The sequence below is a fragment of the Cydia strobilella genome, chromosome 16 (assembly GCF_947568885.1).
Source record: "Cydia strobilella chromosome 16, ilCydStro3.1, whole genome shotgun sequence".
In the NCBI taxonomy this organism is placed as follows: Eukaryota; Metazoa; Arthropoda; class Insecta; order Lepidoptera; family Tortricidae; genus Cydia; species Cydia strobilella.
Genome location: NC_086056.1, coordinates 2,287,213 through 2,314,536, shown reverse-complemented (window position 1 = coordinate 2,314,536; position 27,324 = coordinate 2,287,213). Strand labels below are relative to the sequence as shown.

The 27,324-nt window shown below is 37.8% G+C and overlaps 1 protein-coding gene across 3 annotated transcripts in view; it reads right to left on the bottom strand.

The window, feature by feature from the left end:
- Positions 1-26,118, bottom strand: part of LOC134748349 (steroid hormone receptor ERR1) — a 70,404-nt gene extending 44,286 nt beyond the window's left edge. Inside the window, exons 1-2 of one of the 3 annotated variants that reach the window (XM_063683127.1) lie at positions 25,816-26,118; positions 24,219-24,310 (exon numbers count right to left, since the gene is read on the bottom strand). Coding sequence is in view for 2 of the 3 variants with exons in the window: in XM_063683125.1 (XP_063539195.1) it covers positions 8,362-8,445 (84 nt within the window). In the remaining variant the exon portion in view is untranslated. Of the gene's footprint in view, positions 1-8,361; positions 8,841-18,302; positions 18,776-24,218; positions 24,311-25,815 lie in introns of those variants that run through there. The other 2 variants (XM_063683126.1, XM_063683125.1) reach the window with 2 other exon arrangements.
- Positions 26,119-27,324: the final 1,206 nt, after the last annotated feature.

The window sequence follows — 27,324 nt, the reverse complement described above, 5'->3', positions numbered from 1 at the left end:
CATCTCACCTAACACTTTTTGGACAGCGTCTTCTGAGAGAATTAATGAGGTGTTTTTCATAAACATCGTTTTTTCTTTAAGTTTGATGAGCTAATTAATACCTTATTAAATTGTTTTTTGCTCAATATTTAACTTTTTATTACCGTATTTAATGTTAACTCTACTGTCCTTAAAATCATGTATGAAATTACAAGCAAATATCAGCCTTCGTGAATTAAGTATTGTAACCTTAGGCCGATAATGAAGCTTTTTTTAAAGACTATGAAAGTATACACTCTAAGTACGTACTAGAAATAAAGTAGAATTTTACTAATGCTGTAATTCTGTAATGCGATATGATAAAGCCAGACCAAAAAAATTGAGGCTATAATAGAATAAAAGTTTCACTTTAATAACTGTCACTGAAGCTTATAATTTATTTCGTGCAATATATGGTGCTATTTATGTAACAGCGAGGTTAAATGTTATCATGCCAGTATCCAGCAGATAATGTTGGTAATAATTGTCAACGCTGTAAATACGTACTGTTTTGTACAAATGCTGAATATGTACTCGTTATCTGTTTCACACGTTTATTTAATGTATTAATTTTCCGTAAGAAGTTAGCTTTTACATCATTTTTGCCGAATATATCGAAATAATTATTATTATTCAGCCTAAATATTAAAAATGTGATGTGAAACCCATTTATTCTGTCAATACAGAAATTAATGAAAATGTGAATGAATCAAATGAAAGTTTAATACCACCTAAGTAATCTTCTTTGTATATTCTTATAATTGGGTTGTAGGTCAAATGACAGCAGCTTTAAAAACTAGGTCATCAAAACCCTCAAACTTTTCGAGAATGCAATTCTGATAACGCTCGTGCTGAGGAGAGGCCAGAGGGAATTTCGTTATCTGCCTCTCTGTTGCTCGAATATGCAAGAGTTATAGCAGATAACGTAATATCGATTTTCGTGTTTCGCGGCAATAATATTATCGTATATGTATAACTATAGATAGGTTAGGTTGTACTCATACATAAGGATCACAAAAAATACTTCTGTTATTTTTGATCAATTACATGCCTATAAGACACATAAGATTTTAGGTAAACATCTCTGGAAACAAATTTCGACATCCGAACTGCAAAAAATTATCGCACAAAAGTACTCATTTGTACCGAAAACCAGGGGTGAACTTAAACTTTTGTCCGGTACTGTAAGGGGCCCACTGACTATCAATCCGCCAGACGATATCGGCCTGTCAGTTGTTCGGAACTGTCAAATTTTTGTTCTAACTGACAGGCCGATATCGTCCGGCGGACTTATAGTCAGTGGGCCCCTTAAATGTTTGTTCTAACTGACAGGCCCATATCGTCCGGCGGACTGATAGTCAGTGGGCCCCTTTATAACAAATCACTGTTTCGCGGTAGACAATATGGCACACGACAAGTACGACAACACATTGTGGAGAAAAACAACTATCAACTATTCTAAATTTAGAATTATTACGAGTATCTTTATGTTATTTTACCTGTGTTTGTAAGGCGATTCATTATTTAAGTAGGTATTTATCTCTATTAGCACAAAAATAAATAGGAAACATAATCTACCGTGAATTGCGCCTAATCTCCCAAAATCATCATCATTATCCTTGCCTTATCCCACGCCAAGGAATGGTGGCCGCTTTCAGACGAAAGGAGTGCCTGGCGTCCGTTGGTTCGTTGGGTGGACGACATTCGGAAGACTGCGGGTCACTTCTGCATGAGACTGGCTCAGGACCGGGATAAGTGGCGTACTTGAAGAGAGGCCTATGCTCAGCAGTGGGCGATACAAGCCTGATATGATGACGATGATGATGATGATGATTTACTTGGTGTCGGCACATCGAACACTGGCGCCATAATTGGCAGTCTTTTGTCATATCCGGCGTCAAGCCTTGCGTCAGTAGATCTTTTTTGATGTTCCAAGCCCAGTTTGTCAGCTGTCGGCCTCTTCCCTTGGAACCTCAGCACTTTCGGTGGTTACACTTTGTAATGGCCGTCGTTACGGCGTTGAACATGTCCAAATCATCGAAATCTGCTTTCGCGCATTTTGTTCCGAATGTCTCAACATATATATCTATGTCCCACAATATAATTATAAAATTAAAATTAGATTTTGAAACAAACTTTGGAGCAATGTAGGCCTATTTTACGGTAACTATCGATCCAGCTTTGCGTTGTAGAACGCAAAGACAAAGAATAATATCCAGGTGTGTCAAAGGAGTATAGAGAGAAGTGTACTCAACATAAAACTTAGAGACAAGAAGAGATGCTCAGAAATAAGAAACACAACTAAAGTGATAGATGCACTCGACCACTCAAGATCCTTCAAATGGAAGTGGGCAGGCCACTTAGCCAGATTAGAAGACCAGAGATGGACCAAAGTGGTGACAGAATGGCAGGGACCTCATGGAAAAAGACACAGAGGGAGACCAAATACCAGGTGGATAGATGATATTGTCCCAATAGCTGGACAAAGTTGGATGAAGAAAGCACAAAACAGAACACATTTGAAAAAGTTGGAGGAGGCCTATACCCAGAAGGGGTCCTTAAATTAAAAAAATAAATAAATAAATATAAGTAAAATGAATTGTATACTTAAGGAATAAAAGGCTCTATTATCATTTATTATTATTATCGATCCAGCTAGGTTTTTCCTTACCTATTACGTCACGTCTGCCATTCGAGTTCATTGTGCTTTTGTCCTATTACAATACAGTACTTCTAATGTCGTTACTAATTCAAAAATCAGCCCTTTCAAACAATAGCTGCTATTTATCGAAGACATATAATAAGATGAAAACCAAATCTCACTAATTGGGTTTTTTATTTTGTTGTATTATTTTTTTCATTTGTCTCAGATTTTGAAAAAAATTATTGGATAGATAGTTCCTTATTCTGTACAACATAAGCACAATTTCACTGTATGTTCTACAAAATCTTCCACAAGGGTTACGGAAAACGTATGGAATTTTCCGTAACTCAATGGGAGTTTTCATAGACTAACTTTAATGTCAAACTTAGGGTAAGCATAGTAAGATAGCAACTTAAGTAGGTGCATAAAATTGTAAAAAAGAGCGCTTTCTCGCCAACAAACTGCATACGCAGTTTGGCGAGTAATAAAGCCTTTGAAAAATAAATGAAAAAAATAAATAAAAAAAAATTGACCCTGGATTTCGTTTTTATTCCGACCAGAATAAGAAGCTTTTCAAACCTATAAATTTTCCTAAAAAAAAGACAGAAAAATAAAATCGACAAAAAAATAAGTAGAGGGCTTCAATGGCACGTTTCTGCATAATTTGAATTGTTATTATGTAACCGTTCAATAAATACATACTATTTGTTTGAATTTGAGAAGTGCTTAAATAACTACAGACACTAAATAAATAAGAGCTTAAAATGACTTAGGTCGCTGCCGGATATATGTGCCATCGTAAGGCATATGTAACAATGGAAGATATGGAGGAAATGTTCTCAGTAGACGGGTAAGTCATTGGTATGGTGCTTATATAATATGCCTGTGTTCTTGCTTACCCAACTGGAGTGAAGTGGCGCAGAATAGGGCAGAGTGGCGCTCTCTTGTGTCAGAGGCCAAGATCCTTTTTGGGTCACTGAGCCAGTGAAGTTGTAGTAGTGTTGTTTTTATTTTTAAAAGAAAAAGCTCCTAATTTGGAATGATGAGGCCGAGTCAGCATTCGTCAAATTGAAAACCTTACGACAACGCCAGTAATGATAATGTCCGGGCTATTCTAAGCCATTTATTTTACAGTGTGACGCCTCAAACACGGGCGTCGGAGCGGTACTGTGTCAAAAAGAGGGAGACGTAGAACAACCAGTAGCGTATTTGAGCAGAAAACTTTCGGACCAAGAATGTCGGTACTCTACGTATGAGAGAGAGTTATTGAGTGTGGTGTATGCAGTCGACAAGTTCAGGCCATATATCGACGGTACACATTTTACGGTCATAACTGATCATAGTGCATTGCAGTCTTCCAAGACGACTTATCTCACACATGCCTTTTTTTGTAAATGCACATGTAGCCTTGATAATTTTAAGGTGAATGCACCGACGTCCGCTTTGACTTATCTTACTCTTATTTACACATACGTGCATTTTTGCATAACATTATGCTTTTAGGTATACGACGGTTCTATATTGAGAAATAATATGTGTGAAAATGCCAGAAAGTTCTATTTATTACAAGTTTTTATTTGGGGTGGAGGGTGGTGCTGTCTGTATTTACCTAAACACAATTTTATCGCTAGGTTTTGAGCAACGAGTAATTATTTTGTTCAATCGCCATCAGATATATCGGAGAGGCCAAGGTGCTCACAAATATCTGAACACGCATCTATTGTCCAGGCGTTTGAGTGCGTGTTCAGATATTTTTGAGCACCTCGGCTATTTGCAAGCAAAATTACAAATATTGAAACGGAAATCTGGGAAAATTCCATGCCTCGTGTGACGTTCGAACTCTTATACGAAATAGACACTGCCACTAGTGATGACATTCCAAGAAGCGGAATTCTCAAATATCAAGAGGGATTGACTACTGTGTTTTATCGACTATCGATAAATATTTGTCACTTAACACGACATCGTTTAAGTAATGAAATTAGACTTTTGGATTAGCAAAATAATGGAAAAAACATAAAATACATTTTATTGTCTTCGGTTACGGTTTGTTTCATGAGAAAATATATTTATTTTATGCTTCCTTAGTTGTTTTAAATTAACTCCACAATTACAGCAATATAATATCTATAGTGGAAGAATCTGCATTGTAACTTAGACAAGAATATTTCTTCATTGATTTATTTATCGTTTTTGTTTTAAGATTAACGGAATGACTTATGAAAACTCGAGCGACATAAATGACATGTGTAACGTTGACATGATTTGTTTTAATATGGAGATGCAAAGAGGTCAAGTGTTACAGAATAATGTAAAAAGGTAGTAAATTATATACATACTTATATACATAGATAACATCCATAACTAAGGAACAAATTCGTGACAAACAGACAAATTAATGCCCTTTTTTTTTTTTTTTATAAACTGATCGGCGATTGGCCCTAGTCACACCTGATGGAAAGTGAAGACAGGGCCTAAGATGGAGCTCACCGGTTCAGTAACAGCCTATTCACTCTTGTTTTAAAGAGACCGAGGTCATATTGATCAGGGAATACAGATGGCGGGAGCGCATTCCATTCCTTAGCCGTCCGTACCAAAAAGGAGGAGGCAAAACGTTTCGTCCGAACGAATGGAATGTGGACCACGAACGGGTGCATACGCTCCCCGCGCCTGGATGTCCGATGATGGAAAGGGGAAGGTGGGATCAGGTCGTGCAGTTACTGTGCGCACTCCCCGAAATGTATCCGATAGAACACCGATAGGCAAGCGACTCGACGGCGATGCTCAAGGCTCTGTATCCTTGACTTGACCGATGGATCATCACCAAAGAGTCTATGAGCCCGGCGCTCTACCGAGTCCAGGGCCGCCAGCTGATATTTGGCAGAACCGTCCCATAGGTGGGAGCAGTATTCCATGCACGAGCGTACCTGTGCTTGGTATAGGGAGAGAAGCTGATTCGGCGTGAAATACCGCTTCACCTTAAATAGGACACCAAGTTTTTTGGCAGCAGTTTTAGCCCTAGACTCAATAGTCGACCCGAAGTTTAAGTTTGATTTTAAACTTAGACCGAGAAGCTCTAAAGTGTTGGTCACGGGAAGGGACACATTTCGGAAAGTGGGAGCCAAGGTAAACTGGCTCCGTTTTGCAGTGAAAAGACACGCCTGTGTTTTAGTGGCGTTGAATCCAACCAAGTTGGCCTCGCCCCATTCGGACACGGCATCCAAGGACAGATTCAATCGCTCCACCATGGTCTCCCTGAGGATCTTGGTGTCAGCTACACTGACCCTCGCGTCACCAAGGTATCTCTCCGTAACCGTGCTGTCATCCGCGTACCCAAAGATACCGGGCTTGAGCAGATCGTTGATGTGCAGCAGAAAGAGGGTCGCGGAGAGGACTGAACCCTGAGGTACCCCGGCATTAATAGCCAAAAGATCAGACGAGCATCCATCTAGGACAACTCGAATAGATCGGTCCCTCAGGAAATCAGTGATCCAGGAGCGCAGGCCAGAGGAGATCCCATACGCAGAAAGCTTGCTAATTAGGCTGTCGTGCCAGACTCTGTCAAAAGCCTTGGAAATGTCGAGGGACACGGCGATAGCCTCACCATGTCTCTCGATGGCCTCGCCCCATAGGTGGGTGGCATAAATCAGAAGGTCCCCAGTAGACCGATTCCGGCGAAAACCGTATTGCCGATCACTGAGGAGATCGTTACCTTCGAGATATGCCAGGAGCTTGGTGTTCAGAACACGCTCCATAATCTTACAAAGTATGGAGGTGATCGCGATAGGTCGATAATTTGACGGGTCAGCACGACTACCCTTCTTAGGTACAGGCTGTACGTTTGCAAGCTTCCACGACTCGGGGACTTGACCCGACCTCAGGGAAAGACGATACAGGCGTGTCAGTACTGGAGACAACTCAGGCGCACAAGTTTTCAACACAATCGCTGGAACTCCATCAGGACCACTAGCTTTGTTCACGTCTAGACAGCGCAGTGCTTTCAATACCTCCCTTTGGTGTATTTTCAGTTCGGGCATTGAAGCACCAAAGGTAGGCAAGGAGGGAGGCTTAGCGACGCCAGCGTCCAGACGCGAATTTTCTGCGAAAAGAGAGGCAAACAGGTTTGCCTTGTCTTTCGCTGTATGCTTTCGCTTTCGCTTTCGCCTTACCGGGATTCGAACCCGGGACCTCCTGCTTCGTAGGCAGGAACACTACAGACTAGGCTAGGAGGCCGTCCTACCTGAGTATCAACAACATACCTATCGTACAGTCGCTATGATCTAGTTTGCCGATGATAGTACCTCTATTATAAAATGCAGTAACCAGACTAACTATGAAAATGACATTAATAATGTAATAACTGACATAATAATTTGGCTTAGTAATAATAATTTAGTAATTAATTTGACAAAAACGAATATTATGCATTTTTACCAGCGAATTGAACCAGAGGATATTAATATTAATTATAATGGAAATATAATAGATACTATAGGAGTGACCAAATTTCTAGGATTATTCATTGACAGCCAACTTACTTGGAAATACCATATAAATGATGTGTGTAAAAAATTAAGTAAGTCAGCATTCGCTCTTCATAAGCTTTCCAAGGTGGTAAATAATGAAGCTTTACTTGTTGCTTATCATGGACTTGTAGCATCGGTACTACGATATGGAGTCATCTTTTGGGGCAATGCAGCTGATAAAGACGCAGTACTTAAAGCCCAAAAAAGGTGTATACGATCTATGTGTGGTTTAAGAATGATGGATAGTGTTATTCCGTACTTTAAATCACTAAATATCCTAACTCTGCCCTGCCTATATATCCTGGAAATTTCTGTCTTTGTAAAATGTAATCCAAACCTTTTTGATAAAATTTCTGACACACGAAAGCTCCCTGTACGATCTCAATATAAAAATGATTTATGCCACAAAGTATGTAAAACAGCCATGATGCGCAAAAGTGTGCTAGGAATGGCACCTCAAATATATAATAAAATTCCGAACACTATAAAAGAATTAAATATTGTACATTTTAAGAAGACTTTAAAATCACTGCTAATCAAGAAATGTTACTATAGTGTACAGCAGTTCTTGAATGATAATAATTTATAGCTCGTTTTTCTATTTTTGTAATTCTTTTGTAGTTTTCTTTGAAATTTTCATTGTTGACATTCTTTAATATTTATTGTTTTAAATTTTATTATTATTGTGAATTATCTTTCTGTTCTTATTTATTATTTTTGTAATTGATTTGATTATTGAAGCATGAATACCTTAGACTAGCGCATGTTTAACTTAGTTTATATAGGTAAACAAATTCGTACGCCTAGCGGCAAAACATAGCGTTCGCAATATGCTCTAACTATAAGACCAATACAATGTACCTATGTTATAACGAATAAATGCATTCTGATTCTGATTCTGATTCTGCCATCAGTAAAATGGCGTAAATATGTTTTAAACATTCTACAGGGTCCACAAATGGCGTAAAGGCTAAATTCATTTTGATCTACGACATTTTGACTGAGATCATTTTGATACCTTTGAAAGGTGGAACCCAGAACCCGGCGGGAAAACTTAACTAGGCATTGTTTACAGATTAGACACTTCCTACAGAATGTATTCGTTCACCTTAGAACCATCGGTAAATTTCTGCGAATAAAATAAGCAATATAAGAATAAAACTTGAATCTTACTTTATGCTTTATAAGATCCTCATTCTTCATCAAATCCAGGTTAGCAAAGTTGGAGAAAAGCCAGCTGTCGTCCACTGTGCACATTGTGGTAACTTCACTAAGAAACTAAACGCAAGTCGCAATGGTCCAATATCTATATTCACTTTTCTTACAATACTCGAAAACTGTAATTTAACGTCTTTATTCCGAATTCAAAAGTCGGATTTGATTTTTTACAACGGTCTTTAAGCAAAAAACAAAAAAAATAAATTTAAAACAAAAATGCGCAATACCGTAACACTCAATTTACGTAACACGCGTTTCAAATGCGAACTTACGTTATCGTGGTACAGATTCTAAACCGACTATAAGCCGCACCGCCGCGTCCACGCACTGTCAGACGTTCACGCAATGCGTGTGCGCCGACCACGCCTCCCCCCACCATCAGGCACGCACTCCGATATTGGTCCCTAGTTTATGACGCCCTTATACCCTTGACAATAAAGTTGGGATTGGGCGTGACTTTGTTGCACAAATGCACATCATGCACGCTTTTATAACGATCGCTTTAAAGTCGAGGTTCGCGTTGTTTTCGATGCACCAGTAAACCCTTTCCGCTTTCCCGATTGGCTTATTTTCTATGGACCAATGATATGGGGTATTTTCCGCTGTCGATCCCTATTGGCGCCGGCGCATGCATTTACATTTTCCTTTATATATTTTCTGGTGCCGTCGCAAACATGAGTTTGAGGTTATCGTTGGTTAATTAGAGATGTGTTTTATTATCTTAAGAAAATAATTGGTTATAATTACTACCGCGTATAAGCAGCGGGTTTAATGAGATTTGACGTTTGTACTTATCAAATTGCTAATCGTTGTAAATTGTAATATAAAAAAAAGTTATTGTGTGGTTTTATTAAACCACGATCCAAGTGAAATTTTTTTTAGGATTGTGTAATAGTCATTTAACTGAAAATATTTCGATTTAGGGTGTTAAAATCGCCCTTTTAATGTTAACTTAATAAATAAGAGAAATTTGCGGTTTGAGAGGAATTTCCTCCCGCGTACGCTTCGGCTGTGGAATGAGCTCCCTGCCGAGGTTTTCCCGAGGGGCTACAGTATGGGGTTCTTCAAAAAAGGAGTGTACAGGTTTTTAAAGGGTCAGCAACGCGCGTGTAATATCTCCGGTATTGCAGGCGTCCATAGGCTACGGTAACTGCTTACCATCAGGCGGGCCGTATGCTTGATTGCCACCGACGTGGTATAAAATATTCTCTTTAATTATAAAAGCTCGACCAACGCCAATCACGCCAATGTATTTCAGACTCAACATGGTGCTGTAAATTATTAATATCGCTTACTTATCATACGCGAATCAAGGGCTAAAGAAACCGGTATAAGCGAGCTCTCCGATTACACATAGGCTGTTAAGGATCTCACGGTCACGTTACACTGGCGTTTTCGAGATGTCTACACGGTTGCGAGTAACCAACAGTTGGGACGTTGACGGTAACGTTCGAAAACAAAAAGCCGTATGTGAATGTAAACTTCCTATTATGACATGACTATTTGCCATTCACCGTAGAATTTGACAGATAGAGAGTTTGACGTTACCGTATTTAAGGTGAATAAGGTCTACTGTCCCTAAAAATTTTGTATGAAATTACAAGCAAATATCAGCCTTCGTGAATTAAGTATTGTAACCTTAGTCTGCTATTTTACAGATTATGAACTAAGTACTAGAAATAAAGTAGAATTTAAGGTACTGCTGTAATTATGTAATGCGACATGCTAAAGACTAGATTTTAAAAGAAAGAATTTAAAAATTTTAAAACCCCCTACGGTAAACAAATCCATTTTATGTAGATTGGGTGAGCATCAACATCACACTCGGCCTAGGCATATGTTTTATTGACTCTTCGACTTAACAGAACAACATACTAAGGCCATTGAGGTCTACCAATATGTAAGCTGTCCTTATACCCCCGACGCAACCCCTCTTGTGTAATATTTTTGACGCCAATGTCTGTCTGTGGCATCGTAGGTTTCCAACTGATGGACCGATTGATGAGGTGTTTTTTACATGAAAGCGAGTTTCCTTGCGGTGGTTCTTGGCTATGTTTGATTAAAATCGATCCAGCAGTTTGAAGAAATTCAGCTCTTTTCCAAAATTATGTACCTAAAGCATTTTTGACATATACGGGGCATGTAGGGGATTTTAGTTTTTTTTATTTAATAGTTATATTTAAATATTCCTTTTAGTTTAGAGTGGCCACGAATATTCGGCAACTGTTTATTAAATTCCGTAAAAGGATATGGGCGTCAATACTTCACGGCCACTACCGCAAACGCCAACACCGCAAATATGAGGTTGTTGGAGATACCATATATGCGGTGCTTCAGCCTTCGTTTTCTAACTAGACATTCACGAATTTAGAGTTATGAAACGGTAACTGCGAACAATCCTCTTTATTGATCGTTCCCTCTGTATCGCGCAATTCGCGCATATTTTAAGCAACTGCGTCACAGTTTCCTGAGGCGATAACACGGCCCTAGGCTGCGTAGCCTATGTATATGTTGTCTAAATCTGGCATCAGACTAGCATATTTGCGGCGCTTTACTCTTTGTTTTCTAATTAGACATTCACGAATTTCAGGTTACGAAATTGTAACTGCGAACAATCTTCCTTATTGATCGTTCCTTCTGTATCGCGCGTATTTTGAGCAACTGCGTCACATTATCCGGAGGCGATAACACAGCCCTAGGCTGCGTAGCCTATGTATGTGTTGTCTTAGTCTAGACAGACAATCCCGACATTATACATTTTATCTTCACTATAAAACGTGTAGCTAAAGCAGTATACGTAACTGTACCATAATTAAGGCATTATGCAGCAGTCACATAAACTGCAACAAACGGGTTAACAAACGCTAACTGCAAATGCCTTCCCTATCGATCCTTTCTTTTGTACCCTGCGTAATAACAGTAACGCTCTTCACTGACCATCGCTGGACCTTAAGCCCTTGCAATAAGGTTTCCGAATAATCAACTCGCAGTCCGGGAGGCGATAGCGCGGCCCTAGGCTGCCTATGTATGTGTTGTCTAAGGGCAGGCACCGGCGCGCCGGCAGACCTTGCTTTTTTGGCTGTATTAGGGTTGACGCATGGCATGGTCAATGACGATCATAATATAAATTCATGTAGATTAGTCTAGCATAATTTATAATGTAATTTCATATTATGAGAATAAATATCTAATCTAATCTATTCTAATCATAGACTTTGTAGAAAATTATGTGGCATCCTGGCATCGTAACTATTAAATCGAATAAATTAGTTTTAGTACATTTTCGCCAATTAAAAGTGTTTTAATAAATCTATTCTTGGATTGGATAGTCAACATAATTAAATAAATGTATACTTTCAATTTTAAACTTATTACTTATTCGCAAATGATAATAATGTCTTAATGAACTATCCTTGGCTCGGATAGGCAATTTTGTAAAGATAGCCGTGCCACTGATACCTACGAGTCCCTGTTCCTTCACAGAATCTTATGGAATTGTTTAATAACTTACAATCTAGAGACATACACAGCGTCTGTCTCTAGATTTTAAGGAGTTAAGAGGTTTGCAACTCCGATAGATCGACGATAGACATTAGTTTTGAATGATTCACGGTTAGTTTCACTAGACTTATATTGACCGAAGAAGGTAAGAAGAAGAAGAAGGTGAAGGTAATCACGGTCCATATCCCTGGTCAATATAAGTCTAGCTAGTGAAAGACATATGTCCGTCAGATCTGTTTGGCAGACAACTCTTTCAATTATACATTGAAATAGATGTCATATACTAAAGAAAAAGTGACCAAGCCCTCCAGTGGCAGAGGCCGGATTCGAACCGGCGTGTTTAGCCTACGCGGCTAACTCTATCAATGGCGGGAATTAGCTATAGATGTGTCTCCCGGAGATCCATAGAGTTTATAAGGGAGGATCAAGTATTTCTTGTTGTTATTCTGTCCCGTCAGCCAAGAGACAAAAGTAGCACAGCTTGTCAGAAGAAATGGTACATACCACCTTATACTAACACGCTTGATAGACGGCCCTTTATGAAAAGGGTTTATACCTACCACAAATAAGGGGTTTTGGTGAATTTAGATGCCTTAAAATGATGTTTTAAAGAGTGATCCAGGAGAATGTAACCATGGCAACAAGTGACAAGAAAAAATGGTGGTCCACCCATTAAATACAACAGTTTGAGGTGATATAAAAGGACAAAACATTACATGTAGATAGCAGGCAGCACACGTAATGCATGTTGTAGGTAAAATTTTACGTACATAGGTATGTTTGCGTAGGTGTGTGTAAGAAACAATAACTAGTGCCATTTCCTTGACAAGTGATAAATAATGAAGGTATAGGTATCTAAGTATATACGTTTAAAAGACTGCGCCTGGCCATGACCTATACAATCTTTCCTTGAATGTTGAAGAATAATTTTGTTTATCTTGAAGCCTTATTTTTTATCTATTGAATGACTAGCTTTAGACGATTTCTGTAAAATTGAACTTTGCTTAGCTGTGTAATTACACTAATTAAGTACTTATCAGTGCTTTCCTTGAGCTACAGAATTTTCCATGCAAGATTTCGAGGGTGGATTATGGTAATTTTAAGGTTAGATGGACTGGACACAATAAATCCAAACTTATTGACAAGGAACTAGCTTACACAGCGTAACACAGCCCTAACAATAATAAATTGCTAAACAGCCGGTGTGGGAGGCCATTCGTGGAACAAGCGTTAGTGTGTGTAAGCGTCCTAGTGTATGTGCCGCCGGTTCATTGCCAAGGCCAACTCCAAATCTCCCAGTCCGCCTCCCCACCCCCCGACCCGTCCACCCGAACCATCCGACACGCTAATACCATTTACACTACTGCGTTACTGCAGGAAAAATCCCCAGGCGCGGAAAGAAACGGCTATGTATGCTGCAGGTGCGAATATTTCGGGTGCAGAAGGCTGTTTAGTGTTTACACTTGCAAGCGACGACGTGTTTTAACGCTGCATATCGCATTCCATTAGTGTTTGAATCTAATCATCAAGATTCAACTCATAGCGCTCAAAAGAGGCATTCCACGAGAATGTCCCTTACGAAATGCTTTTGCCTTGTATGGCAACAAATTCAATCGAATACGTAAAGCTCGAGAATATACTGCCAATTTGTTAGCAAAGTCATGAAATATTACCAGACCCAATATCATTTTCACAGCCTTTTCAGAACTAGTAGAAGAACAGCGTTTTGTAAGGGACATTCGCATGGAATGCACCAAAAGAAGATTTTTTTTGCAATTAAAGCACAGTTAAAAAAACAATTGACTAAGACTGTGCATACTTCAAAGTTACCGTTTCTACAAGCAGCCTTGAACAATAGATTACTCATCATAAAAACCGAAAACAAAATATACCTAAATAGTAATTCCATCGCGGGCGGGAATCAACTCAAGGCCGGGCCGGCTCAAATTGGCCGTTCAAAACAAAAAATAGAACTAGGTGCATAGACTAGACTAGGCAACATAAGTGCATGGTAAAAACACGTGACGGACGATAAAGACGATAAAGTAAGTGTACCTATGTATCTCAGTTTTAAAGATATTGACGCCAGCGCCTTACACAATTCATAGCAGGTTAAACTTTTTGCATAAACTTTCTCTAGTTGGAAAATTAGTGGGTGACAGGGTGAGTGCTGCTTTACATCCTTTACTTTACTAAAGGTAAAGAAGAATAAGAAGACCTCGTATTAATTGATTCATTAATAAACCAAGGAAGTGCAATAAATAGTACAGAAACACTTATCGTTCGATGTCATCCTTGACCGAATAATGAACCTTAGATAAATACAAAAGAAGCATCGCATCACTTATCTCAAATAACGGAACTAGCAACATATTATCAGTGGAATTTTACTAGAAATATGGTATAAAAAGCCTAAATTCTAGAGATAGATGAAGAAAAAACACATGGAAAAATTCGAAAACTTAACAAAAACAAAATAAAAATACTTAATTAATCGTATACAGCCGAGAAAATGCTAAGATAAGGGGGAATGAAATAACTAAATACCTACTTAATATATCTTTGAAGGGAGGAACTTTAAAAAAAAAAAATATCTGAGGCATGGAAATTGTAGGTATTACTTGTGACAGATAATAGTTCTGTAAGAACAGTTACACTTGTATTGTAAGTATATACCGAAAATATGATCGTTGGTTTCTTAGTGCATGTTTGTCGTTATTTTTGAATTAATACAATTATTTCATATTTTGTCTAAAATAAGGAATAGATTTCTTCAGAAAATAGCATTACTTGTTTCCGATTTGCTTTTGCAAATTGTGTTTACGTGCAATAAAGTGACATGGATACAGTTATCACAATTCGTGATAATTTAATCATCAGTATCTACTCAAGGTTGCTTTGTTTTCTTTAATGCAGTCTAATACGAGTATTATGTACTTATACATGTAGAAATCTTAACGATAGACGTTGGAATAAAGAGATCCTTCATTCATACCAAAACCTTAACGGATGTACCTCAAATGTATGTAAATACAAAAATAAAATATTTCAGTACACGACACTTAGCAATACAGTTGCAGATGTGTTTGCATTATGTCTGCCGATGTGCGATAATAGTTCTCATGGCCGTGAACATAAAATCTTATCGCCCCGTATTTTAAAACAGGTCTATAAATATGAAGGTTCTTCGTCGGTCTTCATCAGATTTAGGGTTATTTCCTTAATATTTTTACGACCAAGGTACATTTCTTATTTTTCAATTCAAATGGCATCCTTTCCAATTCGTATTTTCCCTTAGACAACTTTCTTTAAAAAAAATCTAAAAGAATCTCCCTTTCTTTATTTTCTTCTTTTATTCGCATCTACGATCAGTAGCAATGACTATAAGTTATCTGGGGGTTCTGGGGTTTGGCTTTTACAAGAACTACATTACAAAGACAGATTAGCAAAGGATCCTAAATCTCCTCTACCGAGCATGCTTCTGGCTGGACACAAAACCTTAGTAATTTGTGGTCAATAACAATAACTGCTTGGGGAATTATCAGTTTCACCATAACGCGAGACTATATAGTTTTTTAAGTTTAGTTAGTTTAGTTTTCGACTAACAGCGAGTAAGGGATAATGTATCAAGGGTCTGCCTGAAAACCAGCGTTGTAGTAAATATTTAGTACACTGCAACATTATGCTGAGGCAAGCTGCTATTTAACATTCATGAATATTTCTTTCTTATATGTGCAACTCAATTTCTTAGTTTTGAAGTCTGTATGAAATGTATTACGCTATCTGTGAACTCTGCCATTTCATGTGCGCTGAATAAAAATGTTCTATGTCTATGTCTATCATCATTCGCTTGCCCTTGTCCCATTCACTTCGGGTCGGCGCAGCATGTCTTTTTCTTCCATACCTCTCTGTCACCCGTCATCTCATTATTCACTTGCGTTAGTTTCATATCATCTTTCACACAGTCCATCCACCTTTTCCTCGGTTTTCCTCTCCTCGTACCTCCCTCCACATTCATTCTTAATACCTTTCTCGTCACATGATTTTCATCCCTCCGCATCACATGCCCGTACCATGCTAGGCGATTTGCCCTTACTTTTTCTGTTATGGGTGCAACTTTCAGGCTTCCTCTTATATACTCATTCCTTATCCTATCCATTCTCGTCACGCCACACATCCACCTTAACATTCTCATCTCCGCTACATGCAATCTCTTTTCATCCGTCACCTTTAGGGCCCAACACTGATCCATACATGACGACAGGTCTTATGATCGTTTGATGTTTGGTCTTATGATGGTCTTATAATGTCTATGTCTATATAATTATATATGTTAATCATGAATGCCTCTCAAATAGGTAACAAGTATAAAAATTGTGTTAGTATTGTTAGTAACTCAGTATATCACGATCGTGTGACGCTGGAAGTAAGAGATAAGGTGCAGTCAAGGCCGCAACATATCATTATCATATGCATCGTGTTGCACATAGATTAGATAGGCACCTACCTAATCTGCACGAAATTATAACAAAGAATCCAACTTTGCTGATCTGCCGCACATTGATTTTGTGATTTAGCTAGTTTAGAACTGGTATTGGATTCCTAAAATAAATCCTTTGACTAGTGGGTCTGTCACTGTGAGCTGTAGACTGTAGACCTCGCGATATGCTTCACAAGCTTAAAATATGTAAAAAAAAAATTACTCTGTTGAGTCTTTATCACAGTGAACTCACAATGGCCTTAAGTGCCATAGACCCTTAAGTACTAAGTACTTTCACTTAAGTCCTTTATGCCTATTTCCACAGAATTGTCATTTTCAAAAAACGATTCGACAGAAAAATTATACCTAACTACTGAACCTGCTCACAAAATTTCACGAGAATCGGTTAAGAAATGCGACCTGCAGAGAACATTCGGACATACGAAAGCATTTTATGCCCAAGTTGAAACGGAGACCTTCGCTGACGCTCGGTCAATAAACAGTTTTTGACCAGAGCCCGGCTCACGCTTCCTTTTTGAGGACCGGATTGGGTGGAATTTGGCAATTTTTGGCGGCTCGGTTGGCAGGCTAGCCGGCGGAGTCCAGCCCTCAGGCCATAGTTTGGAGACCACTGGATTAAATGGTAGAATACAATGTTCAGATAAGAGAGGGTTTTTTAATAGGTACCACGTCGATGGTAAACAAGTATACGGCCCGCCTGATGGTAAGCGGTCACCGTAGCCTATGGACGCCTGCAACTCCAGGGGTGTTACATGAGCGTTAGAGACCCTTTAAAAACCTGGAGCGAGTCCTGGAAGCAGAATATCCTGAAGATAGGGAAAGCACAATTTCTCCAGACAGAACGAAAAAAGAACGGTGAGCACTGAGGAATCCAGAAGAATTCTAATCAAACTCCGAAAGATCAGAAAAATAGATACACATAAATTCCGCAAGATTTGAAATACCTCCGCGGCACCAGATAACTGCCTAAAAATATGCATAAAGCTTACTATAAGCGTAGCTATATGCAACCGCGATAAAAACTCAACAAAAGATCCGACTCGTTTTTATTACAAAGAGCTTGTTTAAATTAATACGAGCGTATCAAGGAGCAGCTTATTATATAGGAATATAGAGATAAAGAACGGTTACCCAATTTGGGATATAGCCTTGAGATTTCTAAATTCAAAAGTGTACAGCTATACAAGTTTCAGACTGGCTGAATACATTTGAAAAGAAATGAGCGCGGATGAAAAAAAAAGTTTAAAATAGCGCGACAAATGCCGTTAGGCTAGACGCTGCGCGCGCTATTGGCGATCGGTTGAGGCAGGTCGCGCCATGCCAATTTTCGTACCGGAAGAAACTACAGCGACCATCGTTTCAATTGCGCCTGTTTAGTATTGTAATTGAGATTATGATTATGTCTGTCAAAAAAGTTTTTTTTAAATAGTTTTATAATGTTACACATGTTTAACGTCGTATATGTAGTGCAATTAATAAGCAATAACAGTTGCGTTAATGGCTAATTAAAATTAATTATGAAAATACGGATATAAATCGCGCTCGATAATATTTTTTGCGTATCAACGATAAATATTAAAATTAGTCGTATGTTAATTGGATCAGAATTTATACAGAAAACTGCATTTGTCTTAGTCTCACACAATTTGATTAGAATTAATATTGGTATATCGGCTTTTTTCCGCAGATTTTCCACGGAATTTAACATTTTAATGTTGCTAATTTATGACTCAGTGATAATATTTTAACTAAGTTACTAAATAAGTGGAAAAACACGTGAAAATTTTCATATTGGAAGGGAAATATACTGTCAAAAAAAGTTAAAAGCAAGCCGCAATCGTCACAATGTTATGGTGGGTCATGGCCGGAAAATTATTAAAAATAGTGTACTCACCACCTCCTCCATCCAATCCATGTAGCTTGTTGTTAGGTTATGTTAGAAATCTAGATCTAGAGACCACCACGCGTCGCGGCGGCTAGTAAACGAGTGCAGCTCCGTATGTGTTGCACCGAAAATTCGTTCCCGCCGATCCCTCGCCCCGCACCCCGCTCGCAAAATTTCGAACATGGAACATCAGCGCCATCTTGCGGCCGGCGCGCGTGCGTGGCCTTGAACTTGACTGGCACGGCGCGACCCACATTCGAGCCCCGCGCGCCCCGCTGCGATAACACCGTGCAAAACGTCCTAAGCGCCATGTTGTTGCAAGCCGCTTACGCCTTTTAGTTTTGAACGAGCGGTCGTCTGAATGGAACAACACGCTACCGCTGAAACGTTCGCTTTCATCGCGCTTACGTCACCGCCGTCGCAATACGTTATAGCACAACAATGTTATTGTTGCGGTTGCGATTAAAGAGTTTAAGGTAGACTTTTGAGCCCGGATGTCATTTTTCGTTTTATGTTTCCGAGTCATAACTACTGATCGTCGTGACAACCACAAACCACAACTGGCTGAGACGCGTGCACATGGAAAATAGGGGATTCTGCGTAGGGGATGCTAATAGTACAAACAGTAAACAAACCGCCTTGATGTGCATGTAATTTTGTTGCATTTTGTGGAGTTCTAAACTTTTTAAAAGTTGAAGTGGCCTTATGAAATGCAGGCATAGGTCCATTAAACAGCCAAACAGATGATCAGTACCTACTTATTATTATAAAGTTGGTACCGCGACTATTTAGGTGTCTCAAATAGGTTGCGTATATTCAGCAGAAAAATACACTTCTACTTGTATATTTATTTAAAAAAATAAAAAGGCGGCAAAGCAAATCTTTTCAATAGGCTATTTGGCTAATTTTTGAAAATGGTTTTAATTGATTGTTTATGACTTAATAATTACACTACATTGATATTTCCGTGAAATTTACTGTATTAAATATAAAAAAAAAACAATGTTAAAGTTTATTTATTTTGAACGCGCCTTAAACGCTGTTTTTGCAAAGGGGCTAATCACGTAGATAGATACCTACGTATAAGTATGTTCCTAATGCTATACCTAACTACTTAACTGATTACTTAATTTTAGTGTACCTATTTAGTTTAAGATTATTTTAGAGCGCACCGCCGACAAACTGTTTCACAGTTTGGCGAACATTAGATTAAGGTACTTATAATGTTATAATTTTTGTAAAATTTTCAATAAAAAAAAACGTGACACGTGTGACGTCACACGCGAGTAGACTCAGTCAATGACCTTAGTAAATCTTATGGTTTATGTGCATGGAATTGATTATTTCACTGTAAAATGGTATATAAATGGTGTTTAGTGCCGCAATGTTCAAGTACGACTATAAAAAATCCAGACAAATTGTTTGTTTCCGTTCCAACGAATCCCACAAAAAGAAAAATGTGGTTAAAACTATCGCGAAGAGACCCAAAGAGCATTTTAGCGCATATATACAAATGTTTTTATGTGTGAAGACCACTTCGATGTAAGTAATATTTAACTGTAAATAAATATGTAGTTAAAGCAGCGGATTTTGTTGTATTTAACGAAACAAGATCTAGGTATTTAATGTATTACTACATAACCTCATAACATAGCTCTTTCAGCATTAGTAGGTAGTTAGTAGCATACTTTTTCTTTCCAACTAAAGTGCAGTATGGAGATACTATTCTCGTCATCGTATTCTATATATGTATATATCGTCGTCGTATTCGTATCATCGAAATCGAAATGTTCGTAAATAAACAATTTCTACGTATACTCACACAGCTGTTTTTACATTTTTAAGTTCCGCAGCATAGTAATCCGGATTATCTTTAAAGAAAAGTGCAACCATTAATGCGTCTATGTCTGGTAGGTTTCCGCTATCAGCTTTCACATATTTCGGCTCCATTTTGAGATTCTTATGAATATTGTGCTACTAGATATACGGATAAATCGGAATATAGGTATATCAGAAAACTGTGGAACAATAACTAAAATTAACTAAATACAAATAAAACAGTTAAAACACTCAAGGCAATCAAGAATGTTTACCCGCGTGTGACGTCATCCGAGCGTTAACCAATCACAGAGCGTTCACGTCCCTGATGAAATTTCAAAATATATTAAATTTTCTTTTGTTTATTTTCCAAAAACTAAACATAATTTACATTCAAATATAGTGAAATATACTTTATTAGTTTATTATCTTTCAGGATGACAACAATTCGTTATATATTTTTAATGTTGTCATATACCCTATTGTTTTTACTTTTTTCTGTGAAAACATATACATTAGAACTTTGCTTATGTAAAATATTTCTATTATATTTATATTTCTTGCACCATTTTTGACAAAAGCACTATATATGACTCGGCTGGAAGGCTACTTGCTGGCTTCGGATTCAACGATGGCTACCGTTTTTGTGCTCACCAGTTGGCGCCACTGTAGATGTAGATCCAGAAAAACAGATCTCAAAATTTTTCTATGCTTATTTTTATAAAATCAATACCTACGTTCTAATATACACAAAGGTATTTTAGATATATATAATATACATATATTTTAGTTGGCACTTTTTTTAAACCACAAATATTTATACAGCTATCTATTGTTTACCATGAATACCATGATTAATCAAAGATGGACAAAGATTTACCACAATTAGAATAGAATAGAATAGAATAGAAGAGATTTATTCAGAAAACGCTTAAATTTAGGTATTACATAGACAACAGAACAATTTATTATTAATAAGCGTCACTGAAAGGGTCTCCACTCAATTAATGTCAAGATACCAGTTAAGGATCTCGACGCTGGTCTTCCGTGGAAACCCTTCCGAGAGAGCGCAACTACACGCTAAAGTACAATTATGAATAAAGAGTGAAAATGCATTTGACATTTTGAAAGACCTCCTTAGTAGTTTTAGAACTCTAGAACTAAGTGGTTGTAGAGATCTAGATGCACTTCTTTATATATACTTCTTAGATTGACTAATGCGCCATCTACATTCGAATGGTTGGACTACGTTGTACGGCGAATGGGGTTGGCAACTGTCAAAGGTTTGCATAGATGGCGCCATCATAGTTTGCCCCTTTTTCTATGAGATTTGGCTTAAAGGGCTGGCATCCAAAACATAAAATTCCATTAAAAAAACAAAAATTTGACACAATTCTAGTGATTGAGAAGGCAAGCTATGCTGGCGCCATCTGGTAAATACTTCGACCGGCCACCGGCCAACCCCATTCATTGCTTTGCTTTGCTTTCATTGCAAGGTGCACCTCAGTTTCATTTTATCAAATTTACCAAAATTCCTAGATCTCAAAACGAAATATGTGTTCTTCATAGTTTTGTCCAATGTTTATGATGTTAAAATAAATGTATTTTAATATTGTCTTCGGTTACCGCGATAGTTACTCATGAAATAAAACTATGAAAACGGATTATATCGCGTATATTGAATTTATAATACATCCCGACGTTTCGAACTCTTTACAGCGTTCGTGGTCAACGGGTGACTGAGGAAAAATTACAAAATGCAAAAATACCCACATACTAAAATAATGAACAATCATAGACTACAAACTTTAAGGCTGGTTGTACATGCAAAATCGGTTCATAAGGCTAGTTATACACTATAATTATTTTTCAAGTAAAGATATATATATATATACGCGATAAAAAAAAAAAAAAAAAAAAAAAAAAAAAAAAAAAAAAAAAAAAAAAAACTATGCCGGCTCCAACCCTACACCACGGACCCGAGAAGATTTAATTCCCTCCTAAATTGTAGGAGGGTATCCCAATATGGGACCGGCAACAAACTCGGCGGGACACATCTTTTCAAAACATCAGAATGTCCAGCATCATCCAACACTACGGTCTCACAGTCTATGTCTCGCTTGCTCCTTTATCAGGTGGACTACAGGATCCCAAGCTGGTGGTAGAGAAAAGCCATCTTCCCTATTAAAGTTTGGATATTTCTTAATCTCAATGGCCTCGCGCAGCATTCTGGGTATGTAACGCTTCTCCTTGGCAAGAACCAGAGGCTTATCAAACTTGATTGAGTGATTGGCTTTATCCATGACATGCTCACAGACAGCAGACCTAGGTCGACGGTGCTTGACATCAGCTATGTGTTCCTTCACCCGAGTGGAAATGCTCCGTTTCGTCTGCCCGACATATGATAGGCCACACTCACAGTCCAGCCTGTACACTCCTGCAGTCTGTAGAGGGGTATTGCATTTTACAGGCCTCAGGAATTGTGACATCTTCTTCATTGGCTTGAAATATGTTTTTATAGAAGCACGCTTCAAGATGTGGCTGATCCTGTCCGTGACATGCCACATCTTGAAGCGTGCTTCTATAAAAACATATTTCAAGCCAATGAAGAAGATGTCACAATTCCTGAGGCCTGTAAAATGCAATACCCCTCTACAGACTGCAGGAGTGTACAGGCTGGACTGTGAGTGTGGCCTATCATATGTCGGGCAGACGAAACGGAGCATTTCCACTCGGGTGAAGGAACACATAGCTGATGTCAAGCACCGTCGACCTAGGTCTGCTGTCTGTGAGCATGTCATGGATAAAGCCAATCACTCAATCAAGTTTGATAAGCCTCTGGTTCTTGCCAAGGAGAAGCGTTACATACCCAGAATTCTGCGCGAGGCCATTGAGATTAAGAAATATCCAAACTTTAATAGGGAAGATGGCTTTTCTCTACCACCAGCTTGGGATCCTGTAGTCCACCTGATAAAGGAGCAAGCGAGACATAGACTGTGAGACCGTAGTGTTGGATGATGCTGGACATTCTGATGTTTTGAAAAGATGTGTCCCGCCGAGTTTGTTGCCGGTCCCATATTGGGATACCCTCCTACAATTTAGGAGGGAATTAAATCTTCTCGGGTCCGTGGTGTAGGGTTGGAGCCGGCAGTTTTTTTTTTTTTTTTTTTTTTTTTTTTTTTTTTTTTTTTTTTTTTTTATCGCGTATATATATATATATCTTTACTTGAAAAATAATTATAGTGTATAACTAGCCTTATGAACCGATTTTGCATGTACAACCAGCCTTAAAGTTTGTAGTCTATGATTGTTCATTATTTTAGTATGTGGGTATTTTTGCATTTTGTAATTTTTCCTCAGTCACCCGTTGACCACGAACGCTGTAAAGAGTTCGAAACGTCGGGATGTATTATAAATTCAATATACGCGATATAATCCGTTTTCATAGTTTTATTTCATAAATGTATTTTCTTTCTTTCTTTCTTTCAAATAATGTCAAAATGCTTGAATCTCAGAATGCCTTTTTTTCTCATAATACCACATTTCCAAAATGCCTAAACTTCAAATCGACGTAGTCATAATACCTAAATCACAAATTACATAAATTAATGAGTGCTATTTTATTTATCCAATATTATCGTCTTTGGTTCCAGTCAAGTTATGTAGTTAGAATAAAATTTTCATAAAAAATAGCTCTTATATTTGATTTGATAGCTTCTCTCCACGATGGCCAGTCCAAGGGACGCAGTTATGCGGTGGAATGAGATAGTAATATCACTTGCTCCCTCTATCCCAATCTCATATCCCTGAGCGAAGTTGGGTACCGCTGGGGTACCCGGCTTCATGAGTTAAAAAACTAGCCAAGTGCGAGTCGGACTCACGCACCGAGGGTTCCTTACTTTTTAGTATTTGTTGTTATAGCGGCATCAGAAATACATCATCTGTGAAAATTTCAACTGTCTAGCTATCACGGTTCATGAGATACAGCCTGGTGACAGACAGACAGATGGACAGACGGACAGCCGAGTCTTAGTAATAGGGTCCCGTTTTTACCCTTTGGGTACGGAACCCTAAAAATGAAAATAATGTCATATATTATTGAAATACCTGAGCTCTATGGGAAGTTTGTATGCGGCTGGCCGCTACATATCTCTGATGAGGACCTCATTGCAGCGCTAGAGCTCCAACTCATGTCACACCTGAAACCACATGGCAAATTAAATTAATCACTAAAATATATTACAAATGGCTAGAGCATGTGGGGCCCTCATTGTATAGTTCAGTAATGTTCAGTGGTATGGTATATCGTAAGCTGCAACATGCTTGTATTGGTGAGCGGATGATAAGGGTTTGGTTTGGTTTGGGAGATGGGCCGGCCACATAGGAAGATTGACAGATGACAGATGGACCAACAAAGTCACAAAGTGGCCAGGACCCCATGGCAAAATGAAGGCGGGAAAACCCATAACAAGGTGGTCCAAGGATATTATAGCCACAGCCGGAGAAAATTGGCTAATCAAGGCAAAAGACCGAGAAAGGTGGAAAGATATGGAGGAGGCCTATACCCAACAGGGGTCCTTAAAATAGTAAAAATGGAAAACAATAATATTAGAAAACTTTTTTATCATGTAAAACTATTTAAGGAAAAATAAAGGCTTAAATAAATAAATAAATAAATAAAGGGTTTGGTATTTGGAAACCGCTTAATCATATGGGTTAGCGCTTAGACATGGGCTTTAAAAGTAAAATAAAAGGGTTTTATCGGGAAAAGGGTATGGCGCGTTAAGCCTTAACAAAACCCATACAAAACCCTTTATAAGGGATAGCGGGCCGGTCCCTGGTAAAAACAATATTTTATTTTATCCCCATTTTCCATGAAGTAAGAATGCTATATCTGATTGAATTAAATTAGACTAGAATCAATTCTCAATTTCGAAACAATCTCAGTTTAGTAATGGTTTTGTTATCATTTTACACATATTTACTAATATGATAAATGGGAAAGTAACTCTGTTTGTTACCTCTTCTTGCTTAAAATGCTGAACCGATTTACATGAAATTTGATATAGTAGTTTGAGGCTTGAGGAAGGGCATAGGATAGATTTTATCAATTATCATCATTATTGAAGAGATGTTCAATGATGATGATGGTTGTCTGGAAGAGATCGCTTTTTACCGATAAGACCACCTGTTGTTTAACTACTACTCTGCTACTACTACTACTCTATTTTGTTTTTTATTGAGGTATGCAATAAAGAGTATTTGTATTGTATTGTAGTGTATCATTCCATTCAAACAAAGGTAGAAACTAGTGTTACCTATAAAAAAGTGGAGTTAACAAAAGCAAAATATATGACATAATATATAATGAACTTGTGTACTTTCTGTATACAATATAAAACTCTACTACAATATAATGTAGGTTAATATAATGCATCAATTACTACACTTCTAGCATTTCTAAAGCGACATGTGAAATTAAAAAGTAACATGTTAAAACATAATATAATCGGTACGCTATAAATGTTATAATTCTCGTTCTCAGTAGTCTGAATATATTTGAAATATCAGTAAAAGTATGAATAATATACAATAAAAACTAACTAACTAACTAACTAACTAAAATAATGCAAATAGACACACTGCAATGTTATGTAAACATTTCATATTATAATATTATTGCAACATGATAAAAGTAACTTACTTATAAATTCAGGAGGTTGATACTTTTATTGTGGACTGGAATCAACAGAATAGTCTCAAAATTAAAGTCCGGAAAAATATTTGCACTAATATTTTCTAGAAAATAAGAAAATTGATAGCTGTCAGGTTTTCAGAGGTCAATCACACCCTTTACGATGCACAAAACTCAAGTTTCTTTCAACACAATAGTTTGTCGTCCTTAAACACAGTGTTTAAGTAACACGAAATCTAATTTGAATGATTCAAAACGAAAATATTTGGAAAAATCGCAATTAGGGTTAGGAAACTGTTATTTGACATTCACTTTTACTTTAAATAGTGTTGCTCTTGACAGCTTGACTGTCGACAACAAAATGCATTTTCCTTGTCGATGTAAAATACGATATGCCAGGCATATTTTCCTTTTAAAACGCTTAATTTATAAGTGGGTCAATCAAACCAAATTGCCAGTAAATAGGAACAAAAAAAACTATACTCATCCTTTTTTCTTGGGTGCCAGTACTAGTGTAAGCTGTGTAAGACAAAGATATAGTTGGTCAAATCAATTTGTCAGTCAGTAACAACCAGGAAAATTATACTCATCCTTTTCTTTTGGGTGCTAGTACTAGGGTAAGACAAAGATGGTATGATTCTCTCTGTCTATGTTTAAAATGAGACAGTCCTTTGACAAACTATAGTATTGCTGGATTCGTCGATCTATGAACTCAAAACAAAACGGCCGTTTTAACTTTGGACGCATAGATTTAACAGTGGCGCTAGTGAGAGTAGTGAGCACTTTGATGGGCTCTTAAAAAAACACAAATCAAAATAAAGTTTGTCAAAGGACTGTCTCATTTCAAACATAGACAGAGAGAATCATACCATCTTTGTCTTACACTAGTACTAGCACCCAAAAGAAAAGGATGAGTATAGTTTTTTTTATGCTTAGTTACTGCCAATTTGGTTTGACCAACTATATTTCATTAAAATAATTTGATTTGTTCCCTAGTTGGAAAGTGTGGGAGTATTATTATAAAAGAAATGTTTTCATAGACATTTGACATTAATGATGACATTGTCATACTTTGACATTGCAAATGCCATGCAAAGTTAGTTTGGTCCGATTGTAGTACTATGTTGAGGACTTCCGGTTCGAACGCCATCTTGATAGTAGCCTCGTGATTAATTCCTTTATTTTTTGTTCATTAATATTGTTTAAAGTGTAATATCGATAGCTTTATTATACAGTAATCTAATTTGGTAGTGTGCAGTGAATGGACAATTAATCTCAAAGCGTGTTTAACCACCATTTAGGAGTCAACGGCCGGTAGTCCACGTGCTTCTCGTAAAATCCAGCTATCGGTTTTACGAGACAACAACAACGAACTACCGAACAACGTCGTGCTCTAAGAGCATTTGGTATTTCTACCTCTAACCGTGTCTGGCTAGAGCCCTAGAGGCCCATAATTTTATTTACCGTACACTGGCTGAAGAAAATCTAGAAATATTAATTCGATCCCACGTGGATCCC